At 42.5% G+C, this 27,860-nt stretch overlaps 1 protein-coding gene across 2 annotated transcripts; it reads right to left on the reverse strand.

Moving 5' to 3' along the window:
• Positions 1-201: 201 nt before the first annotated feature.
• Positions 202-26,913, reverse strand: setd1a (SET domain containing 1A, histone lysine methyltransferase). Of its 2 annotated transcripts, XM_074655984.1 has the most exons (21): positions 26,779-26,913; positions 25,289-25,433; positions 24,327-24,425; positions 23,973-24,243; positions 23,070-23,251; positions 22,731-22,990; positions 20,041-21,718; positions 17,822-18,802; positions 16,623-16,790; positions 16,225-16,309; positions 15,992-16,134; positions 15,705-15,738; positions 15,423-15,612; positions 15,218-15,261; positions 13,190-14,487; positions 12,292-12,643; positions 11,934-12,115; positions 6,824-6,934; positions 4,351-4,470; positions 4,034-4,171; positions 202-2,278 (listed from the first exon to the last, which is right to left on the reverse strand). In XM_074655984.1, the coding sequence occupies exons 2-21, from the start codon at positions 25,424-25,426 to the stop codon at positions 2,105-2,107; spliced, it is 6,648 nt and encodes a 2,215-aa protein (XP_074512085.1). In that variant the 5' UTR covers positions 25,427-25,433; positions 26,779-26,913; the 3' UTR covers positions 202-2,104. The 2 variants fall into 2 exon arrangements, with proteins under 2 accessions (XP_074512085.1, XP_074512084.1); XM_074655983.1 differs by lacking the exon at positions 26,779-26,913 and having other exon boundaries at positions 25,289-25,556.
• Between the last annotated feature and the right edge of the window lie 947 nt (positions 26,914-27,860).

The raw sequence follows: 27,860 nt of genomic DNA on the forward strand, positions 1-27,860 counted from the left end.
ATTTCAACTATGACAAGGAGGAAATGGTATTTTGTAGTTTCCACTATGTAAGCAACTTCCTGTTGAACATTGCATGTTGACGGCTATACGTACCTTCTATTCAGCATGTAACACACTTCAGTTGGCAGCCAGACAGACACTTATAGTTATAATCCCACGCTGTCTGAACCTCAGAGCTCTGAACAGTAGCAGGACACCAAGTTATTGAAAAACATGAGGTTTTCATTTATTTAAAAAATATTTTAATGCACCATTAATAAAGGGTCCAACGCATTAATACAAGAGAAATATTGCAAATAATATTAAAATAATCATCAAATTAAAAGGAAAAACAATAAAAAATAAATGAATGGAAGGTATGTACATGTTTCCTCCTCATGGAGAGAGGAAAAGGAACGACATATTTACAGCTTGAAATCAGTGTGTTTCTACGAGAAACAAACACCTCTACAATATTTACATGTACTTTGATTTTTTTTTCCTTTCATCTTTTTATCCTGTAGTAAAGAGGGTTGGTTTGTACTGAAAGGCTTTCAAGAAATATCTTACACATGTTCCTGTTCGGGAGGGAACAAAATTAAAAGTCTGCTAGTTAAAAGTTCAAAATGAAAGTCAAACTTTGGACGGCTATTAGCCATTTGAAAAACAGAGACACAACACGAGGGCCATATACATCCTGCTGTCTGCAACGTATCACAAACCCGCTGAGGCCTATCTATATATACCTTCCACCCATCGACACTGCAAACAGATTGTAAGCAGGACATTTGTTTGCATTGAGCAGAAACATTTTTCAGGGAGGGGTGTTTTCAATGGGGCGAACGACTCCACACTCTCAAATAAAATAATGCATTCTGGGAAAGGCCCACAAAACGGGAAAAAAAAAAAACGTTACAAAACTAAACCTGACCAAGTGAAATAAATGTGCCTTTTAAAAACATGTGTGGCACACAGATAGACTAAGTTTAACATGGACCACACATTTCTACTAGAACCTGCGTGAGTTTGGTGAAGGAAGAAGAACTTGCCAACTGTTGAAACAGGAATCGTCGACATTTGCTTCCAAGGAACTAAACACAGACAAACAGACGGAACAAACACTTAACCAGTTCTCGTCACAAGACCTTGTGTTAACATAGCTTTAACTTCGGGGCAAAAAGAAAAAAAACAGGCCAATTCTCCGTTGTGCTGATCCTGCAGACAAAAACTCAGCAGCCATGTAAAAATAAAACACTTTTAGCTACAAACCTAACGGACATATTTTCACGGTGGGTTAAAAACAATAGTTGTAAGGACTTTACTCTCATTGTGGCGGATCAGGAGAGTAACGCACAGTGGAGAAGGGAAACGATAGTTTTATGGGGTACACTGAAGCTCATTTCACTGTAAGATACTTACAGCGAATGCAACTAAAAAAAATACCATTAATAACAGCAATAGTAACATTATTATATAATACTATGAAATGAAATAAAAAGAAAAGCTCCAAAACAATCTTCACACTTGGAAATCTTGCATAACTGAAGACCAAATTGATTGAAGTTTGTCATCTTAAAAGCGCGCCCTTAACAAGCGCTTTTAAAAACCCTGAATTTGTCAGATATTCCTGTGCGTCTGTGTGCGGATCTGAGCGGGTGGGTGGGTGCAGGGAGGGATTTGACACTGGAAGAGTGGACTAGGCTGTAGGTTATGTGAGCTGACATAGACATACAATACTGGTGTTCTTTTCAGTTTTTATTGTCTTCCTTCAAACGGGTGTTGGCATGGAAATAAAGAGCTTTCATGCCTGGCTGCACCGAACCGCTCGGTCGGAACATATTACCCAATGCAGTCCAACAATACTGCCACAGAGGAGCTCGTGCTGAAGCAGAGGCCCCCCTCACAAACCTCTCACACACTGGCTTGTGAAACTGCCAAGTGAATGAAAAGTGTGTGTGAAAAGTGCAAGTGTGTGTGTGTCTCTGTTTCCTGGGTATTATGAGGACGGGGTGGGGGGGTGGGGGTTGGAGGGTGGCTTTGTTTCGAGGTACACTCTGAGGAGGGTGAACCGGCAGGTGTCCGGTCCCGGCTGTCCGTTGGCAAGTGAGGAATAGAAGCGCGTCCACTAGTTCAGTGTCCCACGGCAGTTCTCTGTTCCACACAAGCAAGGAATCTTGTTCTCCTCCAGAGGGAATTTGTAGTCGTAGGTGATCTCTTCGTTGACGGCGATGGCCTGCTTCGAGTAGATCACAATCTTCTTCTGGGACTCTATGGTGATGACCTTGGCGTAGCAGTTTGGCTGGAGGAACAAAGCGATGAGAGACTGATGAGCAACAGCTCCAGAAATGAATTACATGAATTAAAATGAGTCACAGGCTGTTTAACTATGACCCACATCTAAAAGGGCTTTTCCACCGGCACTTTTGGAAGCACCGAGTCAAACCATGACGCGCTGATTTGCATTTCCATTACCCGTTTTAGTGTGCTGTGTTGGACCATCTTCCAAAGTTGGGCCAATGTGTGCCTGACCCGCCTCCAAGCGGGTTGCGGTTACTTCTCACCGGCCGTGACACACCTAGCCCCCAGGAAGAGCGCCAGGCTTTGAAGCAAATATTTGTAGTGGCCAAATGGCAGGACCTCAACTTGTCCATCACGTGATGCCATTGGGCCCAAAAATACTTTTCCCCCAAAGACTTTCATTGGGAAAGAGATGTCTATAAATCAACAGCTAATTTTTTTTTAGGTAAATCAACTCCCCATTAAGAACACTTAAATATCCCTTATTTAAATTCCTAGGTCCTAAAAATTGTAAAATGCACTAATAGCTGAAGCTGAAGTTATTTTCCTTCCTCCGTTCATTTGAATGAGACTCAGACCTCCCGGCTGGGAGGAGGAGTTAAAGGAAACACTACTGTGCCTGCTCTATGGGCCCAATGGATGCGGAAGATCGCCGGATGATCCAGGTATTGTATCTCTTGGCACTCGAGCCATTTTGGCTTCATGCGCCACTGAGCAACTTTCTTAGGAATGAACGGGCGCCCGCCTACAACGCTGTATCCAGTTCTCTTTATACATCCATGTGGCCAACACGTGACGACCTCCCCTCTACCCCTCATACACGCATGTGTTGCAGGAGACCAATGTGACGTTTTTAAGTAAGTCTGTGTGTTTAAGTTTAGTTTCTCTCCTGCGTCCCTGTTTGTACTTTCAGATTTCTGCTTTATTTTTTTGCTTTCAGCTGTACAGGAGTCGTGTTAAGTTGCTGCTTTGTAACAAAAGCTTTTAAATAACAAAATAATGGGGGACATTTATTTTGAAGGATTTATAGGAAATTAAATGTTTATGTCCGAATTAACGATGCTTTGTTAGCGACTATTCTTAATAATAAGACTCGGTAGAAAACCGATTATATAGCTGGACCGTGTTTGGTCAGTCTGTGGATTTGTGGCTAAATTGTTACACAAATAGTCGGTGGTCATGTCTATAATGTTAAATCCAGCGCTACATGTCCACCAGGTCCAGCGAGGACACTAGGGGACGTGTTGCTCCACTCAACTGGCCGTTCAAGCGGCGACGTACCCTCTCGTGGAATGCACCAGATTGGTTTTCTGCTTGCCGTTTCAAACAGAAAACAACATGGCAGCCTGCTCATAAACCTTTTGTTATTGCGTCTAAACAATCCACCAAAACCACTTCTGAGACATTTTAAGTGAGAAATAGGCTATGCTACTGCTGAACCTCATTTCATTCGGCTGCGGTTCAGCCAAAACAGGTCTACTAATACTGCAGAGAGGAAGAGAACAAGCAGCAAAAATAATGGGGGATGGGCAGACTTATATTGTGAAGAATACAGGAAATGAAATGCGTTTATCCATCGGCTCCTTTGACCTCTACACACACACACATTCAAACGGGTAGCCCTGTTGTAATGGAGATGCAAATCCCTGCCGTGCCAAGCCAAACTGAGTCGAGCCTAGCCAGCACACGTGTATGGAAAAACCCTATAAAACACGTCAGATGTGAATATGTGCTGACTGAGGATGTTCAGACTCACAGTGCAGCAGTGGTTGATGAATCGGGCCAGGTTGCCACACTTGGTGGCATCGATAATTGTGTCGTGGTCCACTCTGAACAGGTAGCTGCTCCCGATGCCCTGCTGTGCGTACCGCTTCTCTCGATTGTCAGCCACCATCTGGACACAAACAAAACATTTCATTGTAACCAGTATCTAATAGATGCGCAACTAACGTTTCATTTACTGTCATATTTACATTCATTTATATAACATACAGACTGCATTGGATGTCTGGAAAGTTTTGCTTAATAATCATCACTGGCTCAACACAGATTGACACAGACTGGAGGCAGTACCTGTCTGATGTTTTGCCCCACATACTCAATGACCATCTCATCGGCAGCGATGGGCTCCATGGCGAACAGGCCCCACTCGTGGATCCTGCTGCGTCCAAAGCGAAGCCTCTTCTTGCGGTACTGCGTAAGGACAGAAAACACTCACTGTGAGAAAGGTCTTGGCAAAGAAATTATAAAGCAGATGAAAATGTTTTGAGTTTTCATGAAACGCCAGCCTGGTACACGTTAGCAACGCTTTTAGGTGTTGTCATAGTTTGTAAGTAGATTGTGTTCTGATTAGTTCCAGTAAAAAACGGTCACCACCCTTCTTTAGGGTGTTACTGGTGAAGGGAGGACATTGAGACTGGTTTCCTGTCTGTGTGTTCAACACAGAGTTAGCCTTCGACATGTTTAGGGGAAAAAGGCGGCCTGCGTTGAAGGATTAATGCCTTCCTAGCAAGCAAGCTAATCACTGATATATACACATGACTCAAAAGTGTGCAAAGTTAGCAGCATCACTGTGAATACAGGACCTCTGAAAGGCACCATGTCCAGCTTTTGTTGGTCAAAACGTAGCTCTTATGTGTAAGCAAACTGGTTATTAAACTACATGTGTAATACACACACACACATGCAATTTGTACTTTGTACAGGGGTCACTGCAGACAAAGTTAGAGTAGCAGTTTACTCCAGTCTTCAGTGTTTTTCTCTGTATTATGCACAGAGCAACATGCTGAAAAGTGGTATGCTGTAGTAAATGGAAGATGCAACTATTTATTTATGCGTTTATTTTTTAATTTATTTATAAAGCACGTTAAAAATAAAGAGAAAATCATATAATAATTATTATCATAATTATTGGTATTATTACTACTACTAAGTATGACCTACTGCACAAACAACATTTAAATACATTTTCTATATATTTATTGTTGATTTATTAGCATTATTATTATTATTAATTATTACTATTATTATTACTGCTATTATTATTTTTATGAATGTAGGCATGTATCTGCCTGCTTCAAGAAACAAAACTATTGCCAAAAGAACATGAACAACTTAAAACTGATTTAACCAGATATTTTCATCCTCATACAGCTCGAATAAAAGAGGCGTTTCAATCATGATTCATAGAATACAGTATATTAATAGAGATACCAAAACAGACCCAAGTTTAGGTAATATGTTTTGACTAAGATTATTATTATTATTATTAGTGTTATCACTTTTCTTTTCAAAGTAAATTTAGTCCTCCCAAGAGGGGGGGTGGTGGCGGGCCCAAAAAAGAGAGACAAAGTAAATAGAAGACGTTTTTTTGCCTCTGTGTGATAATATTATCTCACGGAGGCAATATTATAGAGGTGGTTGAGTTCTTGTCGGTTGCACTCATGTGGCTCCACCCGTTGTAGACTTGCTGTGGATAAAAACTGAACCTTGTCATGGCAGCTAAAGGAGATAGCAATGTTTGGTCAGCAAAGACGTAAGTCAGTCATTATTATCTAGAGTAGATGGTGGTCGGTACGCCTTCAGTCCAGAGAAATAGACAGGAGTACCAGCACAGGAGCAAAGTAATGTACTGCTGTGGACGGAGGCAGCAGCAAAACAGATTTTAGACACCTAAAAAAATCTCCTTCGCTTTCTAAAAATATATTTTCAAGACTTTACCTTGCTGTCAGACAGCCCTTTCAGAGGGGAACTAGGACACTATCTTCAAAGCCACCAGACTCCATTGACAAAAACAGTAATTTTACCTCGTAGAACACGGGTGTTGCTGGTCTACCGCTGCCTCGATCGGTTAGTTTGCTGGTGTTATTGTGCGTCTTTGGTGTTTTAAAGGGTAAGTTTGGATTCACCAAAGACACACAATAACACAAACTAACCGATCGAGGCAGCGGCAGACCAGCAACTCCCGTGTTCTGCGAGGTAAAATTATCAGTTTTTGACAATGGAGTCTGGTGGCTTTGAAGAGAGCATAGATAACGGCTTCAGCTCCCCCCCAGAAAGGGCTTTCTGACGGCAAGGTAAAGAGGTGAAACTATTCTAAATATAGCGTACACTTAAACTGATAGGGATTTTTTTTAGGTGTCTGAAATATGTTTTGCTGCTGCCCCCGTCAATAGCTGTACATTGCCTTGCCTCTGTGCTGGTACTAATACACTGACTATGGGTAAGTACCTCATACAACCCCACTTCAAAACATCCAAACTATCCCTTTAAGATTAAATCTGTTCAGGAAAAAAAGGCTGAAAGTAACTAAAGTGGCAGCAACATAACAGCCTTAATTACACATTCACCAGGCGTTTTATAGTCATTAAAGTACATTTGAATGCTGAAATATGATTTTATCTTATTTCAGGAATTCTTGAAATAATATTCTATATCAAGATATATTGTGAAATTTTAATACTGGCAAATTAACTTTATCAAAACGCACAACAATGTGTTGTAATTGAGTGGGTACATGAGATACCATGGTTGTGACTGTCTGTACCTTGAGCTGGTTGAGTTTGAGCAGGTCAGAGTCCATGACCGCCGTGGTGCCGATGACGGTGAGGAGCCGGCGCTGCTCTGAGCGTCTCTCTGATAGGACCCGGTTCGCTCCCTGGCAGGAAACAGACAGCAGAGAGCTTTACAAAGGGGCCACTGACACAATCTCACTTTATCATATGGCCTTGAGCTGGCGGTGACTGAACAAGAGAAGCACTTTGACCTGAATGCGCAACAGCCCTGTTAGTGTGGGCGACGTGCATTTGGAAACCAGTCTCACCAGACTGTGAGTAAATGTTATGAGGAAGGATGGAAGAAAGCTTCTCTTCTATTTCTACAACTAAACTTAGACCCAACTATTTCTTCACTGCTTACAGTCCAGCATGACGCATTATACAACCAACAAATACAGGATGTGCCAGCATTGAATTCGGTATATATATATGTGTGTGTATATACATGACATCAGCAATTATTACAAGTTGTCTTGAATTGTCAGTCTTCTCAAGCACATTATTTCAAAACAAAGGAACTCTATTTTTGCCTTATTCTCTGTCACATTTTTCTTTACCAATTACTCCCCCGAAGAGACAGAAACCAATGAATTTGTCCTACTAACAAGTTTTACCTGTAGGGCTGTCAAAGTTAAAGCGATAATAATGTGTTAAAGAAATTAGTGGTGTTAAAAATGAATTTCTGTTAACGAATTAACGCAACTTGCAATTTTCGGGCCCGGCCGCTATTCAATCTTTTGGAGGTTCTAGCGGGCTCAAAAAAGATAGGGTGAAAATACTGGCATCATATGAAACCAGAAAGAAATCCATTGGTACCAACTATGTCTAGCTTGCCTGCTAGCTTGTCGCAAAGGAGGCTAAACAGCGCTCCGAACTTACACTAAATACTGGCGAGGAAAAACTGTCATGGCCATTTTCAAAGGGGTCCCTTGACCTCTGACCTCCAGATATATGAATGAAAATAGGTTCTGTGGGTACCCACGAGTCTCCCCTTTACAGAAATGCCCACTTTATGATAATAACATGCAGTTTGGGGCAAGTCATAGTCAAGTCAGCACACTGACAGCTGTTGTTACCTGTTGGGCTGCAGTTTGCCCTGTTATGATTTGAGCATATTTGTTATGCTAAATGCAGTACCTGTGAGGGTTTCTGAACAATATTGTCATTGTTTTGTGTTGTTAATTGATTTCCAATAATAAATATATACATATATTTGCATAAAGCAATTATATTTCCCCACTCCCATGTTGATAAGAGTATTAAATACTTGACAGATCTCCCTTTAACGTACAGTTCGAACAGATAAAAAATGTGTGATCCATTTTTGATTAATTGCTATTAACTATGGACAATCATGCAATTAATCGTGATTACATATTTTAATTGATTGACAGCCCTAATTACCTATAAAGCCAATGGCAGTTCTGGCTCATGCCTGGTTGTTAATAATGACAAGACAATTCTTATATCCTTCATAACTCTTACAAACCTTAATAAATTGTGTCCTTTTTAATGGATTGAATATATGGATTTAATTCCACATCAACAGCCTATGTCTGTCTGTTTGCATTTTGCATGTGTGTGGCTAAAACCATCCATTTGCTCAAAACATCAATGTTGCAGATGGTCTGTAAGAAAAAGATGACTAATTAATGTGCAGCTGTGGCACTTTTTTTTGCTTTTGTGTGTGTTTTAATAGCTGAGGCGGCGTTATGTATGAATGTATGCCATGTGTTGAAACAATAATTGACTGGCTGAAGAGAAGGAGGGTGGCAACAGCTGTATAGTGATTAAAAAGACAGACTACCAACATATCATCTGTTCCCTTTCTGAAGAACACCAACAGACTGTTCTTTGAAAAACACGTCCTCTAAAAACACTGAGGTTAGCCACAGGTAACTAAGGAACTGAACTGTGTGTGAAACACGCTTTTCGCCATGGAGTCAGTGAGTCACAGCACAACGCCAGAATGGAAAACACATTACTGGGGAGTCCCAAGTTCTGCACTGGAACACCATACAACTATATGAGGATTTTCCCCTCAAAACCGCACCAACGCCAAATATCAACAGCTTCTTGCAAATGACCGTATTATCCAAATGTTCCTACTTTCCCTGACGACAAGCTGGTGTCATACGGAGGTTGTAACTCCTGGAGTGACCCAATGAACCTCAATTCCCAACATTATACAAGAGGAATGACTAAATGTGGGAAGGTTGAAAGGATTAAAAAACTGTGCGAGTGAGAGAGAGAAAGAGAGAATTACAATTAACTAACTTAAAGAGGGATGTAATACACATGGCATGCATATGTAACAGTGGGTTTGGGGTTGAAAAATAACTAAGGCTGTACTAAATGCCATTTTTTACATTTGAAGCTTCTATTGAGGTTTTCGAATAAAGCTTTGAATGTCTGTCCTCATATTTTATGACATCACCCTAAAAAAAAATTTTTTTTTTTTTCATTGTGTTTATGTAAATGTAATGCTAGACCTCCACGTCAATACAGGTAAACAGTTTTTTGACTGTACTGAAAATGTTTTTGAAAGGCTAAACGCCAACAAATATGGATTGAAGCAGAATATTTCGTTAGATAAAAACATGTTAATTTGGGAAATTATTACATCTGAATTTATTCAATAAACTTTGACTTTTGGACTCGATCTGGAGTTATAGGAAATGTTTGGATCACAAGAGTCGGAAACAATCCTACACAGCCACCACTGGATTCTAACTCTACAAATAGTATAATACTAATAATAGAAGTGTAGCCTTATCTTTATCTGCAGCTGTGCAGAAATACCAGCTTTAAACACAATGAATAAACATGCAAAAACAAGAAGCTGCACAGCATTCGTATGTTGATTTAGAATTTGATTGTCAACATTATGAATGAAGCGTCGAACTATTTGGTCCAGCTCTAAAAATAACAAAAAAAAGCTTTTGAATCTGGAGGATTTGGTGGACAGAAGCTTTGTGAGGAGTCTGCATTATATTGCTTGCTTGTTTCAAAGTGTGCTGTTTGTAAATTAAATCCAGTGGCAGGAAGGACTGGTGTGAAACTTTGGAAGCTTTGAGGATCCAAAACAAAATGTATATTAGTTTAGTTCTGTTAGTGGGGACAATGTTGAAACCCATGATTTATTTTGTCCAGCAAATAAAGCTCACAGTGTTCTTCAAATGCTTTTAGAGCACTTGAGACATCTGTCAGCCATCTGTCTCACAGAACGGTTACACTCCTTATCAGTCCAGGCAAACTGTGTCACACATTAATTCATTTGCTTGTAAAATTTGCACAAACAGGTTTTTATCCTTTGATTTTCAATAACATGTCAAATTTTATCTTCTAATATAAAGACTGTCTTTGTAGAACCATTTTTGCAGAGATGCAGCACAGAGTGCTTCACAAAACAGGATATAATCTGAGGCTATAATTAACATTTAATTAAAGTTAAAGATAGTATATCAGCATGTCTAATTGCTTTAAATTTTAATGATTGATTTAAAAAAATAAACCCTTGAGTATACTTCTGGTCTAACCAACAAAATAACATGGAAATGTAACTATAATCTACTGTATCTTTAAACAATATCAAACTCTGAAAGCTGCTAATATTTGATTCTGGATAAATTTAAACTAATCTGTAATGTCACAGGTAATGAAGACTGAAGATATGAAGTCCTTTTGTGTTTTATGAAATTAGCTGTGTTCAACCATAAGTTACTGTATCGTCTAATTGACCAAAACCTCGAGACTTTACAACACTAATAGTGAAGTTATGAAGCATTGTGCTGATCAGCTTTTTGGAAAAGCCGCATCACTCTTCCACAAATCCAAAAACATCCATCTACTCTGGAAATCATCTTATTATCTCAACCCCAAAAATGTCCAGTTAATCTGAGCCAAACTGCCGTGATCCGATTGCACTTACTTACTTCCCTGCCAGTTCAATTCCTAAGAGGTATTATCAAGTGCCACATCACCATTTATAATAATCAGATTCAGCCACTACTATACCCCCTGACGTTTGTTTACAGAGCGAGCACAGAGCTGGGCAACACAATTCTTTCCACATTGTGGTCATCATCTGGAAGCACATTCGGATTTTTTGTGAATTTCCACACAATCAAACCCCCCTTACTTCCACAGCAACAGTCCAAAATATCATTGTAAACATCTGCCTAATGCTGGATGCAAAGTCTCTTGTGAGATATGGACTGACAACAACCGACCTAAACAGGCAGTTTCTTTTTTAATTAATTGGCAAAATCATTGGAGAACCACAGATTTGAGTCCATCACTGTTAAACAAACAGATTCCCCCAACAGTAACAGGAAGTTAGCATCGCCATGGTTCCTTCGACAAAAAGCCGATGGGATATTTCCATTAAGTTTTCGATTATTGCAGAAAATAAACTCTGTGGCAAACAAACGTTTATGATACTTACACGTTTTGTTCAGTGAGATAATCTCCACAAAATGAACAACACTTTTATGATTTTTGAAGTGTAAATGCAATCGGCAGAAGTAAAAAACTAACGTTAGGCTTTAAACAAACTACACCACAGTTTGCCATGTTATGATTTGAGCATATTATTTTATGCTAATGCAGTACCTGTGAGGGTTTCTGGACAATATTTGTCATTGTTTTGTGTGGTTAACTGTTTCTAATAATGCTTGTCTTGTATACACACATTTACATAAAGCAGCATATTTGCCCACTCATGTTTAGAAGAGTATTAAATACTTGACAAATCTCCCTTTAAGGTATATTTTGAACAGATACAAAATGTGTGTTTAATTTGCGATTAATCGCGATTAACTAGGGATAATAATGCGATTAATCGTGATTAAATATTTGAATTGACTGAATTGCCTTAGTTAGAATACTAGCATGAGCGCAAATATACACACAACGAGGTTGTAAAGGCGGACGGGTCGGCATGATGATGATTAATGTCACAACAACCTCTGTAGTCTCATTTAGTCACTTGTTAGCAACCACCTTTTTTTAACTCATTTCTGGGTTTCAGGACTCATTCCTGCTGCCTTCTATACTAAGGATCACAGAGTCAGAGATTGAAATAGTGAGACTGCTTACCGAGCTGTCGACATTCTCCCCCTCCCGTATGACCTGCTCGGGCAGGTCCAGGTCCAGATAGACGTCCTTCTCCTTGCGGCTGATGGCGTAGTAGCCCTCACTCCTGGCACAACCGGTCACATGCTCCCGAAGCTGTTCGCAAGCATTCTTCTTCTTACGCCGAGGGTTTGGCAAATTGGTTAGTGCAGCTCAAAGGTCAAGGACAACAGCAGGAAACCACACAGTGACATGAAAATGTAACACATTTTATCCATATAAAAATAAAAATCATATGTATTTAGGCTATGTATTGATTGAAAACAGCCATAGATTGTTTGGACATTGTTAATCTTCATGGCGTGGTAATTGATAAGGATATTGGTGTGATTGACCCAGTGGGTATCGTTGAGCCAGTCAGAGCTCTGGTTGTCCTGTAGCAGCTTCTCATACGTCTGCTTCAGCAAACTCAAGTCTTCGCCGTCCAGACCGGAGTTCCAGATGTCATACAGGATGGTCATCTGCTCAAACTCACTGCGGTTGTCAAACTTGATGGCCAGCAGCTCGGGTGCTGCTGGGGCAGGTTTAGGCCAACGCTGGGATGATGTCACACCTGCCTCCTGCAGGAAGAGGCGCTCACTCTTCCTCACGTCTTCAACCACCTCGTCCTCGGTGTCTGAGCTGGACAGCTCCCCTGACTCAAGCTCCTCCACGTCCACATCCTCCTCAGAGTCCTGCACAGAGGAAGAGGAATATTTATTACCAATGAACTGTGAATGAACACAACTATGGACAAGCACTGAGGCCGTGTTCAGTTTCCGTGGTCCAGACTCAAGTGAAATTAATGTTCCATGGGTTGATTAACAGAAAAGTTTCTAAGCAAATGGCTCAATCAGTAACAATCAGCCCGGCATGTGTGAGGAAAAACTCACTGCACAAGCATAGAAGAGTAAACAGGTGCTACTGGCCGAATACCAGGCTGGAAAAACGAATCTAGTCATACCGGTTTAAAAACAGTCTTTACTTTTTTATTACATCTAATTATATTGTCTGCAGCGTGTTGGTATTCCCATTGATTTAATATATTTGAGAGATTTTGTGCATGCACGAGGAAGTCATTTCGTTGTGGGGAAATGATGACATTGCCATAGTTGCAGAAACCTTAACTTGGACCTACGTATGAGTCATATTGTGACAGATTGTTACCTACAGCATGACAAACCGTTTACGGTTAAGACATCCACAAACATTTACAGGAAAAAAGCAGAAGTCCCACGCACCTCTAGTTTCCGCTTCCTCTGCTTCTTGCCCGGCTGCTCTTTTTGTTTTGGTGAGTGATGAACCTCGAGGTTTTCTTTGTCTTTTCTTCTCCTCTTTTTGCTCTTGTCCTTTTCAAGTTCTAAACCTTTGCCAGCCGTGATCTTCTTCTTTGACGATGGAGTTAGAGACGCAGCCTGGCCCGCATCCTCAGACTCACAAAGCACTCCCATTGTAGATAAGTGTTCTTTTGTATCTCCTCTGGAGGGCAGCGCCTCTCCAATGACCTCCTCTGGCGCTTCAAGCACCCCAGAAATAGTGTTGAGGTCTGCTGGGAGTAAGACAGAGGAGTCCTGTTTGGAGGAAGTCCTTTTGGTACCGGATGGTACTGGGAGAATAGGGGCTTTGCAGTAGTTGTGCTCCATGAGGACAATTACACCCTCTGGGCTCAGAACCAGAGCCAGAGACTCTGGGGAGAAGAGATCCTCTTCCATCTTCTGCTCTTCCGCCTCATCAGATGTCTCCGTCTCCTCTGAGTCCCCAGCGTCAGGGTCCATTTTCAGGGCTACGTCCGCCAACACAGACAAGTCAGTTGAAGCTGAGGCCAGCTGCAGGAGGCTTGATGCCCCCAGCTGCTCTCTGAGTCTCAACCTCTGCTCACTTTCCTCCTCATCCTCGTCTTCCTCTCTGAGGGAGTGACAGGAAGAAGCAGACAGGCTGGTCGTCCGAGGCCTGCCTCTGGACCGTTTGTTGACGGGAGGTGGAGGAGGAGCCTCCTCGAAGGCCATCCTGCACATAGAAGCGTGGTCCAACGGCAGGTTCTGCACGGTGCGGCACACCATGATAGGAGGGATGGGAGATTTGGGGAAGTCTTTGCCTGCACCCCGTTTTCCAGGGGATTTGACCGGCGTGGTCTGAGGAGAAACAGGAAGTCTTTTGGACTCGTCAGAATCTTGGGTTCGTCCAGATGGGGGCACGATGAGGGCATTGCCTTCACCTGGTTTGGAGGCGAAGGGGAGAAGTTGGATGCCCTGAGTGGGACGAGCCAAGGGGGACGGGGAAGCAGTGACGGGGGAGTCTGGAGGCCTGACAGGGGAGACGAGGGGAGATTCACCCGCCAGTTGTGAGGGAGATGGAGAAAGCGGTGCAGTCGGCGGCTGGCTTTTGCCGTCGTTCTCGCCTGTGGAGAACGAGACAGTCTTCCTGCGTTTCTTGAGAGGGGGCACAACAACAATAGGGGACGAAGGGCGCGGGTACAGGGGCGATGGAGGACGCTTGATAGGTGCTGCTGTTGTATCTGCTTTGCTGTCCTTAAGTTCACCTGAGAGAGAATATGAGATCCAAACTTAAAACAATGCTTGACAGAGCTTTTCCAAATGTTGCACTATTTTCAAAGCTGCAAAGCAGATGGGTAATCAAGATCTTCCTTTAAAGTCCCGGTCCAGTGTATTTTGGCATTTCTATGATATTTCATATTTATCTGGGTCATTTCCTGACTAAGATGATTAGCCACACTGATTGCCATTTTTTTTTTTTGACAAATAACTTAATTTTGTGCTCAAAGTAAAAAAAATTAAGTAAAATGGGAGATGCTGCAAGTCATACATCATCCTCCAAGCTGCAGGCACATTTGCTCGTTTGCATCTGAGCAGCGGCAAACCGTTAAATCTGTAGTTAGCAAGCCCAACTTGCTTCATTAGCTAACTGAGGGTTTTCATTTAATTTTTTGGTTTTCTCCTTTAGGGTTTTTATCTGTGTGCTGAGAAAGGGAGCAATCAACACAGTGGATTACACAAAATTCTAATTCTTAGCTGGTTTCATCTAAACTGGGTTGAAACACAATGCAATCTTGTTGCCATGGTAATTAATTACCTCTGACTATTAGCCACACCCCCATTCTCTGTTTGAGAAAGAATGTTAACCAAAAAACAGGAAGTAACACTGGCTGGAGGGGGGGAGGGGGGGGGGCGCTTTAATGGTTCACCTTTGTGGTTTATTTTTGTAATTGTTGATGTGATGTGTGTTTGTGAATGACGTTGATGAGGACTAACCTGTTTTGACCTCTGCCTTTGAAACAGCAGCTGCGTTATTTTCCCTGAGAAAAACAGAAGAAAACATTGAAGCCAGCAATAATGACATGATGAAAAGAACATTTAATTAAATGTTCTTTGACATTTGACAAACTGTGTTTCTGAGGACAGATATTATTGATATAACGCTCAAGATAACACGGACTAAACACAGAATTCTTCATACCTGTCATGTTTCTCGGTTGTGCTGTCCATGGTGGACTCATCCATGGTGTCTGGCCCTTCACTCTCAGCCCTCTCTCCTTCCTCTTCGTCCTCATCTTCAGAAGAAGATGAAGAGGAGGATGCTGAAGAGGAAGAGCCCTCAGAGGACGAAGAGAGGCTCTCATCATCACTATCAACACTAAGGGCATCATCTAAAAGAAAAAGATAGTTGGTATCATTACTGCATTAACTGAAAATAAACATAGTAACAAAGACAGTAATAAGATTATGGGTTGTGATTTACCATCAGACTCCTTTTCACTTTCCTCTCCGTCCTCCTACACATAAAACAGGTTGTAGTTACAACACTGACAAAATAACAGTGAAATGCTGCCATCTAGCCATCAATAAGTGCAAACATGCCATATGCATCAAACATGCCATATGCATCAAACATTTTATTGTACGTAATGTTCAGCCTGCGTTTTGATGAATAACATTTATATAAATTAGTTTCCAAATGACTTATTTGTGCACCAAACACCAAAGCATTTTGTTGTTTGCCTTCAAAAAAGACAATAAAAAAAACACCTTTTCAGTGGAGGAGCCATCCGACGTTTCCTCTCCCTCACTGCCGAGCTCCCAAGGTTTAAGATTCCTTGGCTTCTTTTTCCTCCTCTTGTTGTCCCTTTCGGCTCCATGTCTGTTCGCCTCCGGCATCCTCCCCTCAGCAGCTGGAAACAAGACATCAGTTTAAGAGTTATAATGCAGCGGGCCTATAATTAATTGCCTCTTTTTAAATATTCAATATCAGCTCAGCAAACCTTCGTCATCCTCGTCTGGTGGAGTCGAGGGTCGCGGCCTTTTCATGTCTCCCTCTTTGATCTCCTGAGGTTCTTTCCTCTTCACCTGAACAACAATATTTGTTCATAAAATCAATCAGACACAGGCAAGGATGCACTTTAACGGTTCTAGTTAATTTTGACAAATACCAAACACTAAACTAATACTATTACTATTATACTAATACAATTTTTTTTGCATAATTTTATACTTTGAGGGCATGACATGATGGGGATACATTTCTTGGTAACTGTTAAATTGACACGTGCCAGTGCGTATTTAATAAGAGGTGAAGATGGAGGTTAATTTATCAAATCACAGTGTGAGCTGTCGAACATGGAGATACAGACCAAGATCTGCCGCAGTGTGGTGCTTTTACCTTGAAGGAAGGCAGTCGTAGTGCTCCCCGGAGAGACAATCCCTCCATGCCGCCGCTCTTTGCCCAATCCACAAGAGCCGTGAGAGGCTCCCGAGGACGGTTGACCTTTTCCTCTTTTTTCTCATCATCCCGTAACGCAGACATTCCTCTAACCATCGTCTGGAAAGGCTAGAGGAGGAACACATTTACAATTTGTATTTATTCCCATTTTTCATTTCACAGTATAATGCTGATCTCTGATCAGTGTGGTCAGCAGCATCACCTTGCTACTGAGAATGAAGAAGGCAAATTCAAGCTGCCATTAAATGGTTAAAGTAGTGGCAGCTTTGTAAAGCAAGACATTCCCTTGCTAGTAATGAGACAGCGAAAGCATGTAAGGTTATCTTTTAAACTGAAGAATGGAGGAAGCAAAATTTGTGGCATTTGTGTGCATGTAAGGACACATAAAGCTGTTGATGGTAGTTTTTAATCTGGACATAGAATCAGCTTGAAGTAAATATTTTTTAGAGATTTAGTCTAAGTTTAATGAAACAAACCCCAAAAATGTTCACAGAAGTGAATAAAATCGTCACACAAAAAACATTACAAGCAAGCTTAAAAACTAAGGCTACATCCACACTAATATGTTTTTCGAAATCGAAAACGATCTCCATCCAGACGAGCGTTTTAGGGCCGTTTCAGAATCAATCTTCGTCCATACCACCACGGCTGAAAACGCATATCACATGACCATTCACGTACACTGGGCATGCAAGGGCCGGTGTAAACAGGAAGCAGCTTGGTCGGTTGTTCAATTGCAGAAGATACTACGAAGGAAGAACAGCAATCGCGAAATTAACCACTGGTCGTCAAGGCTAATGTTTGTTTTCTTCCAGAAAAGGTTAACGTGATGGGGCGTGACGAATAAGTGAAGAACCTGTCATGACTGATAAGACCTAATCAAGAAGCAAACGTGGGTGTCATTGTTTTTAAAGATCTCGGTTTCTGTCCCTCCAGACTAAATCGCAACACCGGAGTTTTAAAACTAAATCGGGGTCAGAAACGTTTTCAAACGTCTCCATTTTAGGGGCTCGAAAATGCTGGAGTAGTGTGGACGCTAGGCATAAATGTAGCAAAAGCTATCTGTTTTAAAGTGAAAATGTATTAGTGTGGATTTAGCCTAAGACCACACCAGCCTTTTTGAGATTAGTCTTCCTTACCTTGGCTTTGGTCTCTTTCCTCTCCCACCACTCGTCAAAAGTCGCAAAGGCAACGTTCTCCACCATTTTTCGGTTCAGGTCCCTCTGCATGATGTTCTTCATTTCCTGGATCAGATTGCCCAGGACCATCTGCACTGTGGCTTCATGTGGATTATTTTCAGCCATCATGGGCATCTCCTCTCCTGGAGCCCGGTACTCGTCTCCCTCCCCGGGCAGCATGGTGCCGTAGACAGGTGGGGGCATGTAAGAGGGGTATTGTGGCGGTAAGACGTGTGGCTGCCAGCCAGTATGGGGAGGCGGGATGCCATGGTGTGGAGGGGGGGGTATCTGAGTGCTGTGGGGGTCAGGGTAGGGGTAAGGCATGTGGGGGTGCATGTAGCGGTGATCCTGGTCATAATGAGCACCCGCCCCGCTCCCCTCTTGTTCCATGTAGGGGTGGTGTGTGTGGGGTGGCGGCATAGAGTGGTGGTGGTAGGAGGCGTAGTCTGCTGTGGCTGCCTCACCAGGGCCCGGGGTGCCATTGGATGACGACATGCGCAGCTGGTGGAGGCGACTTAGCATGTGGGTCTGCATTTGGAAAGACATAGGAGCTCCACCGCTGTACTGGTTCATCAGCTCCATGGACGTGGCATAGTCATACATGTGGTGGGGCATGGGGGGAGGATACTCGGGGTGCAGCTCCATGTGGGGCAGTGGAGGTGGCTGAAGGGAGTAACCAGGGGGAGGCGGAGGAGGCAAATGAGGAGGGTAGGAAGGAAGCGGAGGGTGCATGGAGGTGCCAAAGTGCTGTGCAGAGTCAGAGATGGGTGGGGGTGAAGATGAGGGGTCTGTTGTTTGTGAAGGCATTGCAGCCTGGGATGAAGAGGGTGAGGAACATGAGGTGATGGAGGGTTGGTGGGTGGTCACCGTTGTTATGGTACTCGTCTGCTCCTCCTCCTCGTCCGAGATCTCCATGTCTTCACCTGAGGAACGGGGGGAGGGCTGAAAGAAAACAAGAGTTTATGGTGTTAAGTCTGGTAAGTGTTTAAGCATCCACAGTGATTACCACGCTTTCAAAAGACAGGTGGCAAAGACAACTCAAAACCACAGAATCAGGAATTTGATAACCACAGAAACAAACAACAGCTTATGTGTCCTGATGTTATTTATTCGATCCTTTCTTTTTCTTCCTTTGCACCAAAGAGTCCTTTGTTTGCATTATAAAAGAAATATTCTTCTGTATGTGTGCATTAGGGTTGGGCGAGTGGACGAATATATCAGCTAACGGCGATTAGCTGAATACATCGGCGGTTGTTTTTTGTCATTTTATTTTGCGAATTTAATGGTCTGCCTCCGAAGAGTGAATAAGAGCTGCTGTTCAGCCTGCAGAGAGAGAAACGGCGGGGAAAAACTGCGTCAGCATATTTTCATATCTTATTCTGTGAATTAAGGGTTAATTTCGACCAAACGAAAGAGTGTGGAAAGAGTGAAACAGTGGAAAAGACTAAAGCCAGAGTTATATCTTCCGTGTCCTCAAGTACGTGAGGGTCCACTGGAGTCCGCGTGACATCAGAGGCCAGAGGGTATATGTGTAGGCTCTGTGCAGACGTCCGCGTGCCGGCAAATTGGTTGTGAAGCCACTACACTACAAGTGATAGTGTAGTGATTTACTGCGCATGTGTGGAGCGCATTCTCCGAGCAGACAGTATAAATAGAACTACTATGTGTCCGCAGCTGTTTGTGTAAGCGTCAGTTTGGGAGTATAAACGAGGCTTAACCAAGACGGATTTGGTGAGTTTTATTTAGTTTCTGTCGTGTGTTCTATGGTGAGTTAACAAGGCAATTAAGCTAATTTTAGTCTTAGATTGGTGAATGAGAGAAACTTGAATTCAGAAGGTGTACCGTTGTATATTTCTGAAAATTCTGACATATCGCCGAACCCTACTGTGCTTTTTTAATAATAAAAACATTTTTCCATTTACAAATGTTTTCATATTTAACATGCATGAAACATTTTACAGCTTATTATTTTTGAGTTGCTTTTACCAAAGCAATAAGCTTCCCACCCTATCCATTGTTACAGCCCCACTGCAAAGAATAATAAGCTGCCTATCCTACTTCAACATCAACATTGTTAAGCATCACTTGCCAACAAAGTGAGAAGTATGCAGCTTTTATTTGTCAGAACAAAATGCCGTTGAGAGACACCCTCCAGCCTCATTACATGCTACTGATCTTACCTGAGTCTGTCCATTGTAAGGTGGTGTGTGTGCTCCCGTCCTGCTCCGTGAATCATCAGGTGCTCCCTGTGAAGACTCCTCCTGCAAAGCTCCCGTCCCAGTAAGGCCAACCTGGGGCTGGGGCTCATCTGGGGGAAGGATGTGGGAAGAGAAGGAGGAAGAGGAGGGGATGGTGGCTGTAGGTACAGTGGGACTCTTCCTACCATCTCCCCCTTTTCCCCGTTTCCTTCCTCTGTGTCCATCTCTGTCTCTTTCCCCTTTCCTCCTGTGGTCCTTCTCTCCATTATCTCCCACCTGACTGCCACTCGTGTGCTCCCCTGCATCACCTGATCCGCCTCTTCGCTCTCCTCCATCCCCACGTACGCCCCTCTGCTTCTCCTCTTTCCTCTCTTCGTCATCTTCCTCATCAGAGGCAAGGAAAGAAAACTTAGCCTTTTGTTCCTTTAAGAGCATCTCAATACGAGAGTCGAGGCTGCTGCTGTGGTAGACGAACGGTAAACTCTCATTGGTGGAATCTGGCTCTGGGGAAGAGGAGTCCCGTTGAGGGGGCGGTGGGGAGCTGGAGGAGGAGGGAAGATGGTGAGGGAGGGAGGTAGATGAAGGGGAGGTAGAGGAAGAAGCGATGGAGGGCTGTGGTGGGGAGGCAGGCGGGGGCGTCTTCGGCGGCGCGGGTGGGGTGCTGGGACGACGTTTGGGCTTTGTCCACTGCTCTTCGCGGGCCGGACTATCCTGGTTGAAGTCCAGTGTTCCAAGTGTCTCAGCTACAGCCGCTGCCATGACTGAGGCTGACGGGAGGGGCGGTGGTGGTGGGGGAGGTGGAGGCAGAGCACTGTGGTGCTTGTCAGCACCTACCGAAGGCAGAGAGCCCCTCTCTGGGAGGCTTGTGCCCCCTAGACGAGTGGAAGCGTCTAATCCCTGAGGAGGGGCTGGGGCCGGCTCTTTGGAGGAGTATGCGGAGTAGGATGAGGGGGGAGGAGACATGCTGTTAGAGGAGGAGCGGTAGGAGTTGGAATTGTATCTGGGGTCAGAGCTGTTGGAGAAGTCACTGTCTCTGTCTCGGTCTCTGTCTCGATCTCTGTCCCGGTCATGGCTGCTCCTCCTGCGGCTGCTGCTGCCGTGGTGGTTGTGAGAATGGTGGTGGTTGCGGTGTCTCTGGTGGCTGTGGTCACCTGATCGGGAGCCCAGGCTGTCTCGCCGGTACCCCCTTTCGTCCCTGCGTTCTGAGTGGTGATGGGAGTGATGGGAATGGTACTTTGTGGAAGAGTTTGTGTCTTGCTGCTGGTGGTAAGATGACCTTCTGGAGCCAATCCCCGCTGCCCCGTAGCGCCCCCCTGAGTCTCTGTCACGGTCACGGTCCCTGTCTGACATTGGGGGCGGATCATATTGGGCGGCAAGAGGTGGCGGAGGCATTGAGGAGTGGTGCGCCATGTGTGGCCCAGGCCCTCCAACATTGGGGTATGGGGGGTAGCACGGCGGCTCGTTGGGACGGTATGATGTGGTCGGGGGGTACATAGGGCGACCTCGCTGATGCACTGACGGTTCCTGTGCATCCTCCGAGTAGCGAGACACTTTGTATCCTCCGACAGTAGATGAGACTGCAGAAGACGAGGAGGAGGAAGGTAGCATGTCCTGGGGAGGGTAGCCGCTGCCCAAAGTGCCAGTGTTGTAGCCAGTTTGCCTGCAAGACACAAATTAAGTCATTTCAAATTCTTATTTTGTGTACCTAGGTATGACTGACATTCACAAACTCTGACTGCTACTCTTCCACCGACCACCTATGCCACCACTGCCAGTTGCACTGAATGATCAAAAGCAAAAATTGACTTACTTAATATGTATTTTAGCAATTTATGTTCTTCCAGCAGTGATACTATACGGAAAATAATAATGTAAAATACTTTGGTATTTGGTGCACTGTCCAAACATGCAGTCCCTGCAACATAACTGCTGCAAAGAACGCAGGAGCAATTCCTCTTGCTGTGTGAGCTGAGGCAAATATTATTTGATCACAACAAAAGGATTGTGAGAGTTGTGTATGAATTCGGTGGGTTATGAAGGGTTATACAGTGGAAACCGCTTATATGGATCAAAAAGCTTGGGACAGAATCATTGCTATACAAATGCAGTTTAAATAATTTGCTTATAGTAATCAAGTAGTCCGCTTACAGTGTTTATTTTGGGTCTTTTCATACATGACAACATGGAAAAACATTTTAAAACTACGATAGACTTCTTGTTTTGTTTTTTACTTTACTCCCTCGACGCTTTGCCTCACAGACCGTCTGCTTTCTGACTGGATACCTGAGGCCGGTGCTGTGTGCACATTAATATCATGACAGGAATGGTAATCTGCATGAAAAATTATGCACAACAACAAAAATGTGGGTATAATAACCATCCACTTATAGTGATCAATTTGACATGGACAGACATGATCACTATAAGCCGATTCCACTGTAGATACATTTACACAGCAATATAACTGCAGTTATTAAATCAACACTGATGAATAAATAAAATTATTTGTGAAATTATATCTTGAGGTCTCATAAACTATGATTTCATAATGTACGGATAAAGATGTCGAGTGTCTCAGTCTTGACTGAGGGACATGAATGACAATGACAGCACTAAGGCAGAGGTAACATGTTGACGTGAAACTCTCTACAGACCAAATATCAACAACTAACCTGCCGCCGGCGTAGCCCGAGTCTTGTGAGAAAGGAGTCCCAGATCTGGAGCTGAAAGGTGTTCCCCCCCCTCCTCCACCACCCTGAGATGAAGCAGTGGAGCCCGGTGTGAAGGGGCCTGAAGAGGGGGGCGTGTCCAATCGCTGGTCACTGAAACCAGTATCCCCAGAGCAAGGGGTGGCGCTGCCTGATGTGAGGGCCTGGACCCCTGCTGCCAAAACCGCAAGCTCACTGGAGAGCCTCCGCCTGATTTCTGATGACTGTGCAGGAAAAAAAAGGATATATATTAGATCAAGATTTTAACTTTAGATGATCATTAAGTAAGTGAAGTAACAATACCGTGTCAGGCTGTGGCTGTGGCTGTGGTGGTGGCTGTGGCTGTGGCTGTGGCTGTGGCTGTGGCTGTGGTGGGGGGGCCTGAGGCTGGAGCCTGTCTGTCAGAGCCTTGCCTCCCAGGGGCACAGTCTGAGGAGTGTAGGACCCTTTTACTATCAGGTCATAATACTTCTTCCTCTGCTGGCCTGGGGAAATAAACAAAAGCCACAGGAAAATAAATACAGGGCTGTGAAATGAGCTCACCTCACATAAATCTACTTATAATGAGGATTTCAAGACAAACTCCATCAGGTTTAACTGTCTCCACCGAGAGCTAGATATATATGTTTTTGTTAGTTAGCAGGACATCTCAAACGCTTGTTAACAGATTTAAGTTAATGTTTATGGGAAGTTGGGGCGAGGAACAAGGGACTCACTTTTGGTGAAACTTGGATCAAAAGGTTCAGATATAGGAATTGCAAAAGCATTTTCAGTATTTTCTCATAAACTCTTTCTTGAATGAAATAAAAAGCTGGCACACATACTTGTTTGCTTATGTGTATTATTACCATGTAAAACTATGTGTATACAGATCCAGGTACAGAGTAAAAATGTCCTAACCTTTTCAATCATAAGATAATCAATTTAGACAGTTGTGCAGCCTCTGGGTGCTTTGTGGTTCAATGTGCACTACAAGAATGTGTTTGGTATTTTAAAAACTGGCTTACTTTATATTTCAATGTGTGTTAGAGTGTGTAAATGTGTTTTGATAGACAAACACAAAAACATATTATATTATATTTGTCACTGACTGTACAAACATTGCAATAAATGTCACCCAAAACTGTCTGAATCATCACTGTGATAACTTGTATTTTACAACCAGCTCATACTTTAAAGATGCCTCAGATGGGGTGTTTAGCTTACCTTTTATATCCAGCTGAGCATGAATGATGTTACCCATGACAGAAGTGTTGTGCAGATGCTTGACTGTGTCCTTGGCTCCTCTGGTGCTGGTAAACAACACCCTGGCCAGGCCCAAGTGCTTCCTGGTCTTGGGGTGAAACAGGATCTCCATTTCCTCCACCTCACCAAACTTGGCACACATTTCTGCCAGGAAGGGCTCCTTGATGTTGTCATTGAGTCTAGCAAAGGTCACCTCCTTGAGGGGTATGGGACCCACATAGAACTCATCGAGCTGTGAAGAAAACAATACAAAAATCAGTGAAAATAACTTGCTGCTGGGAAGTGTGAAATTATTGTTGACCAGCTAATTCTCACCTTAAACTTGGGTACTGGCAGGGACAGTTCTGTATACCTGGACCATAGTCTCCGGGGTCTAGGGTCCCGCTGATCACCCACGGGAGGAAATCCAGAGTCCTGGAAAAATTAAGATTAGGAATTTCTTTCTTTACATCGCATCTACCTCACGCAGAGAGATGGACAGCAGAGACATGGGGTGGCTCAAGTTCTGTTTGGATTGCACCATTAACCTGTTTATTTTCTATGACCCTCACTATTAACTGTTTACTTTCTAGAACGTTTAGATTTTGAATCGCACCTTACTGTTAACCAGTTATATTTATGACACTTACCGTTTATAACCTGTTTACATTTCTGGCATTGTTTACACTTGGTTTTTGCACCTTACTAATAATTACTACTGTTTACATTTTGTTTATTTGCACTCCATAAGGGCTGTCCCGAATGCCATTTTTTGTGCTTCGAAGCTTTAGAGAGCAATATTCGAAGGTATTCGAAGCTACACGGTGCGGCGCAGCAGGCTGACGTGTTCTTCTGTCTGTCTGTCTCCATCTCCCCTGTTTCAGTGCCGTTGCTGCACTATTGTACACACACACAACAAACAGCGATATCCGTCTGAGAATAACTAATAATAATTAATGTTGAATATGAATAATAAATAATGTTGTGGGATTATTCCTTATTTCATGGGCTATTTGGGGATTTATACTGTTTTTATTACATACTTATATATGAAGAAAAGAAGCATTCGGATACTGATTTGGAGGTTGATTACCATGGCAACGTTTGAAGCTTCGAAACATTCAGGTCAGGCCTACATTTGCACTCTTTCCCACTTTGTATTGCAACTGCTGCACAACAATTCCCCTCGGGATAAATTAAGTTATCTTAAATCATACAGGTTGCAGTTCAAAGATACAACTTTGTGCACACACACACACATACATATTATAGAGTAAACATCACGTAAATCAACTCACTGGCACACTGAAATGCACTCCATCATATCTGTAGATTTTCTGTGCAACCCGTCGTATGGCTGGGTCCTGGACGAGTTTGTAGCTCTTCCACTGCAAACTGACAGCTTTTTGTGAATCTGCCCCACCGTCTGGATCCATCCTACAACTGTAGTGTCAGAGGAACAGCCATGATTTTCACACACAATGCAGCAGCAGCTAGTGTTTGGGGGACAACAGAAACCACCATCACCATGGAGGAGCAAAGCTTTAACTAATTAGCTGCAGGAATAGAGATATACTGATGTGCAATGCTGCAGTAATTACAGCCAGAGTAGCCTGTTGGCAGTGGGCTCACTGTAACAGAACGATAAGATAAGATATTCCTTTATTAATACCGCAGTGGGGAAAGTTGTGGTGTACAACAGCAAAGGGGATAGTGCAAAAAACAAGCATCAGGCTAAAGAACGCTTTTGTCCATCAATCCATCTTGTTGCTAAATAATAATTAATGTGCTGCTAAAGACATGTAAATCCAGAGGACAGATGGTAATTTTGTAATGGGTTATGTATGAATAATGGTGATGTGTTTTGTTTTTGTGTCTGATGGGTCTTACTTGTCTGTCTGTTTATGGTAATAGTATGTCTATTGTATGTGTACTTTTTCTCAAACTGAGCTGCCTATGGATGCAAAATGAATTTCAATGCAAACTGACAATAAAGTTGTATCGTATCGTATCATAAGATACATCAGCTAACATAATAATAAAAAAAAAGAGCTAAACAAAGTGTAACAAAATATGAACCATTTAAATAGAAGGAAGTCTAAAATAGGAGCAGTATATACAGTATTGACAATAAACAGACTATTAACAAAATTGCACAAGTGGAAAATGATATTTCACAGTGAGGATGAAATGAATGAATGAATGAAATGTGAAAATATCAGGTTATTGTCAGTAGTTTGGTGTGTAAAGTGGTCTAGTTGAAGCAGTGCTGCGTCACATCAGTTAGCCAAACATGAACTTTCCCGTCTGTTGTTAATGATATTAAAATCAGAGCAAATGAAGCAGGATAATAACAATAAGGAGGTCTCTCTGTCTCTGCTAAGATGCTGCGTGCTGTCAAAACAATGAGCAGCGTTACGTCACTGACCGGAGAGTTGAGTTAGCAACACATAGCTAGCTGCGGACAACAAAAAACGCAAAGAAACGGTGTTTTCTAACCTCAACACAGAGTTCACGTTGATAAAATAATAAACCGGGTGCCTAACTAGTCCTTATGAGCAACATAACGGTGAGCTCTTGCGTTAAATAACATCCACAAAATGTTAAATGACTTATCTCGCTTTAGCTTTAGCTGCCGTTGGGCTAATGCTAACTAGCTAGAAACACTCAAGTTTAGGAGGCAAACTCTTCATCTTGTTGTTCTCCTCACATTAGTAACATTTAATCATGTTATGCAGCTCCGTTAGATGCTGTACTGACTAGTTTCCCGGTTCATTCAGCCCCCCACCTCTGTGAGCGCTACAGCCCGCTCATCCGAGAGTATTAGCCCGCCGCTCCTCTCTCCGGGCCCGGCAGACCAAGCAGACAAACACTGAGACACTAACAGAAAAGAGACGTCTCCGACCGGGCGGTAGAGCAAAACCGACGGGTTAAAACGATGCCGCTATCATTCCGGTGGTTAGTCCAGGCAACAACACGCCTCTCCGACCGGTGAAGTCTTTGTTTTCGGTATAATAATCGTTATATTGTTGAGAGAGCGGCCATCGCGTCAACCAACCTGAAAGCCTCGCCTGTTCTCCATCAGGGTTGTACATGCAGCCTACGATTACTGAGAGGCACTTTCTCTACATAGACGGTTACTAAAAAAAAACACAGAAGTCACAACATGGACATATAATGTGAATATAATAAAAAAAAGTAATAAAAAAAATAATAAATTACTGTGTTTTATTAACAACCACATTTATACAGTTGAAAAATATACTCGAATCTGCTCATTACAACCTCAAGTCCAGGAAAGTGCTCAAAGTGCCCCCTAAAGGCTGATCAGTGACATCTCATCTAACATACACTAATAATTTAATATAACATTTATGAACCAAGTGATGCATAGTTCTAATATTATATATATATATATATATATGTGTATATACACCGCACATATTAAATATTATACATATTATATATATATATATATATATATATATACGTGTATGTATGTGTATGCGTATGTGTATGTGTATGTGTATGTATGTATATATGAATATATTGCGGGTTGTGTTGCATGTGCATATTGTATATTATAAATTGTATATTATAAATAATAATTTGCGCATATAAGAAAAGATAACAAATTGTCAATATGATTAAGATGAATATGTAAGTAATGAATTGGTATTCTGGATTGATAACAAATTTATATTTTGATAAAGATAATTATATCAGTAATTAATTTATATTTCTGTATGACAGGGATTAAAGGTAATAATTATAGTTAGAATAATTATAAATAATAATTATAGTTAGACAAATTTAGGTAAATTTAATTAGAGTATATTTATGGCTCAATAAGGAAGCTGGTTAATAATT

The sequence above is a fragment of the Sebastes fasciatus genome, chromosome 13 (assembly GCF_043250625.1).
Source record: "Sebastes fasciatus isolate fSebFas1 chromosome 13, fSebFas1.pri, whole genome shotgun sequence".
Classification (NCBI taxonomy): Eukaryota; Metazoa; Chordata; class Actinopteri; order Perciformes; family Sebastidae; genus Sebastes; species Sebastes fasciatus.

Coding starts and splice junctions, on each gene's coding strand:
- setd1a (XM_074655984.1), bottom strand. CDS start 25,426: ATGGATCCAGACGGTGGGGCAGATTCACAAAAAGCTGTCAGTTTGCAG. Junction 24,426..25,288: donor GAGTGCATTTCAGTGTGCCA/GTGAGTTGATTT, acceptor TAATTTTTCCAG/GACTCTGGATTTCCTCCCGT. Junction 16,310..16,622: donor TACGACTGCCTTCCTTCAAG/GTAAAAGCACCA, acceptor ATTGTTGTTCAG/GTGAAGAGGAAAGAACCTCA.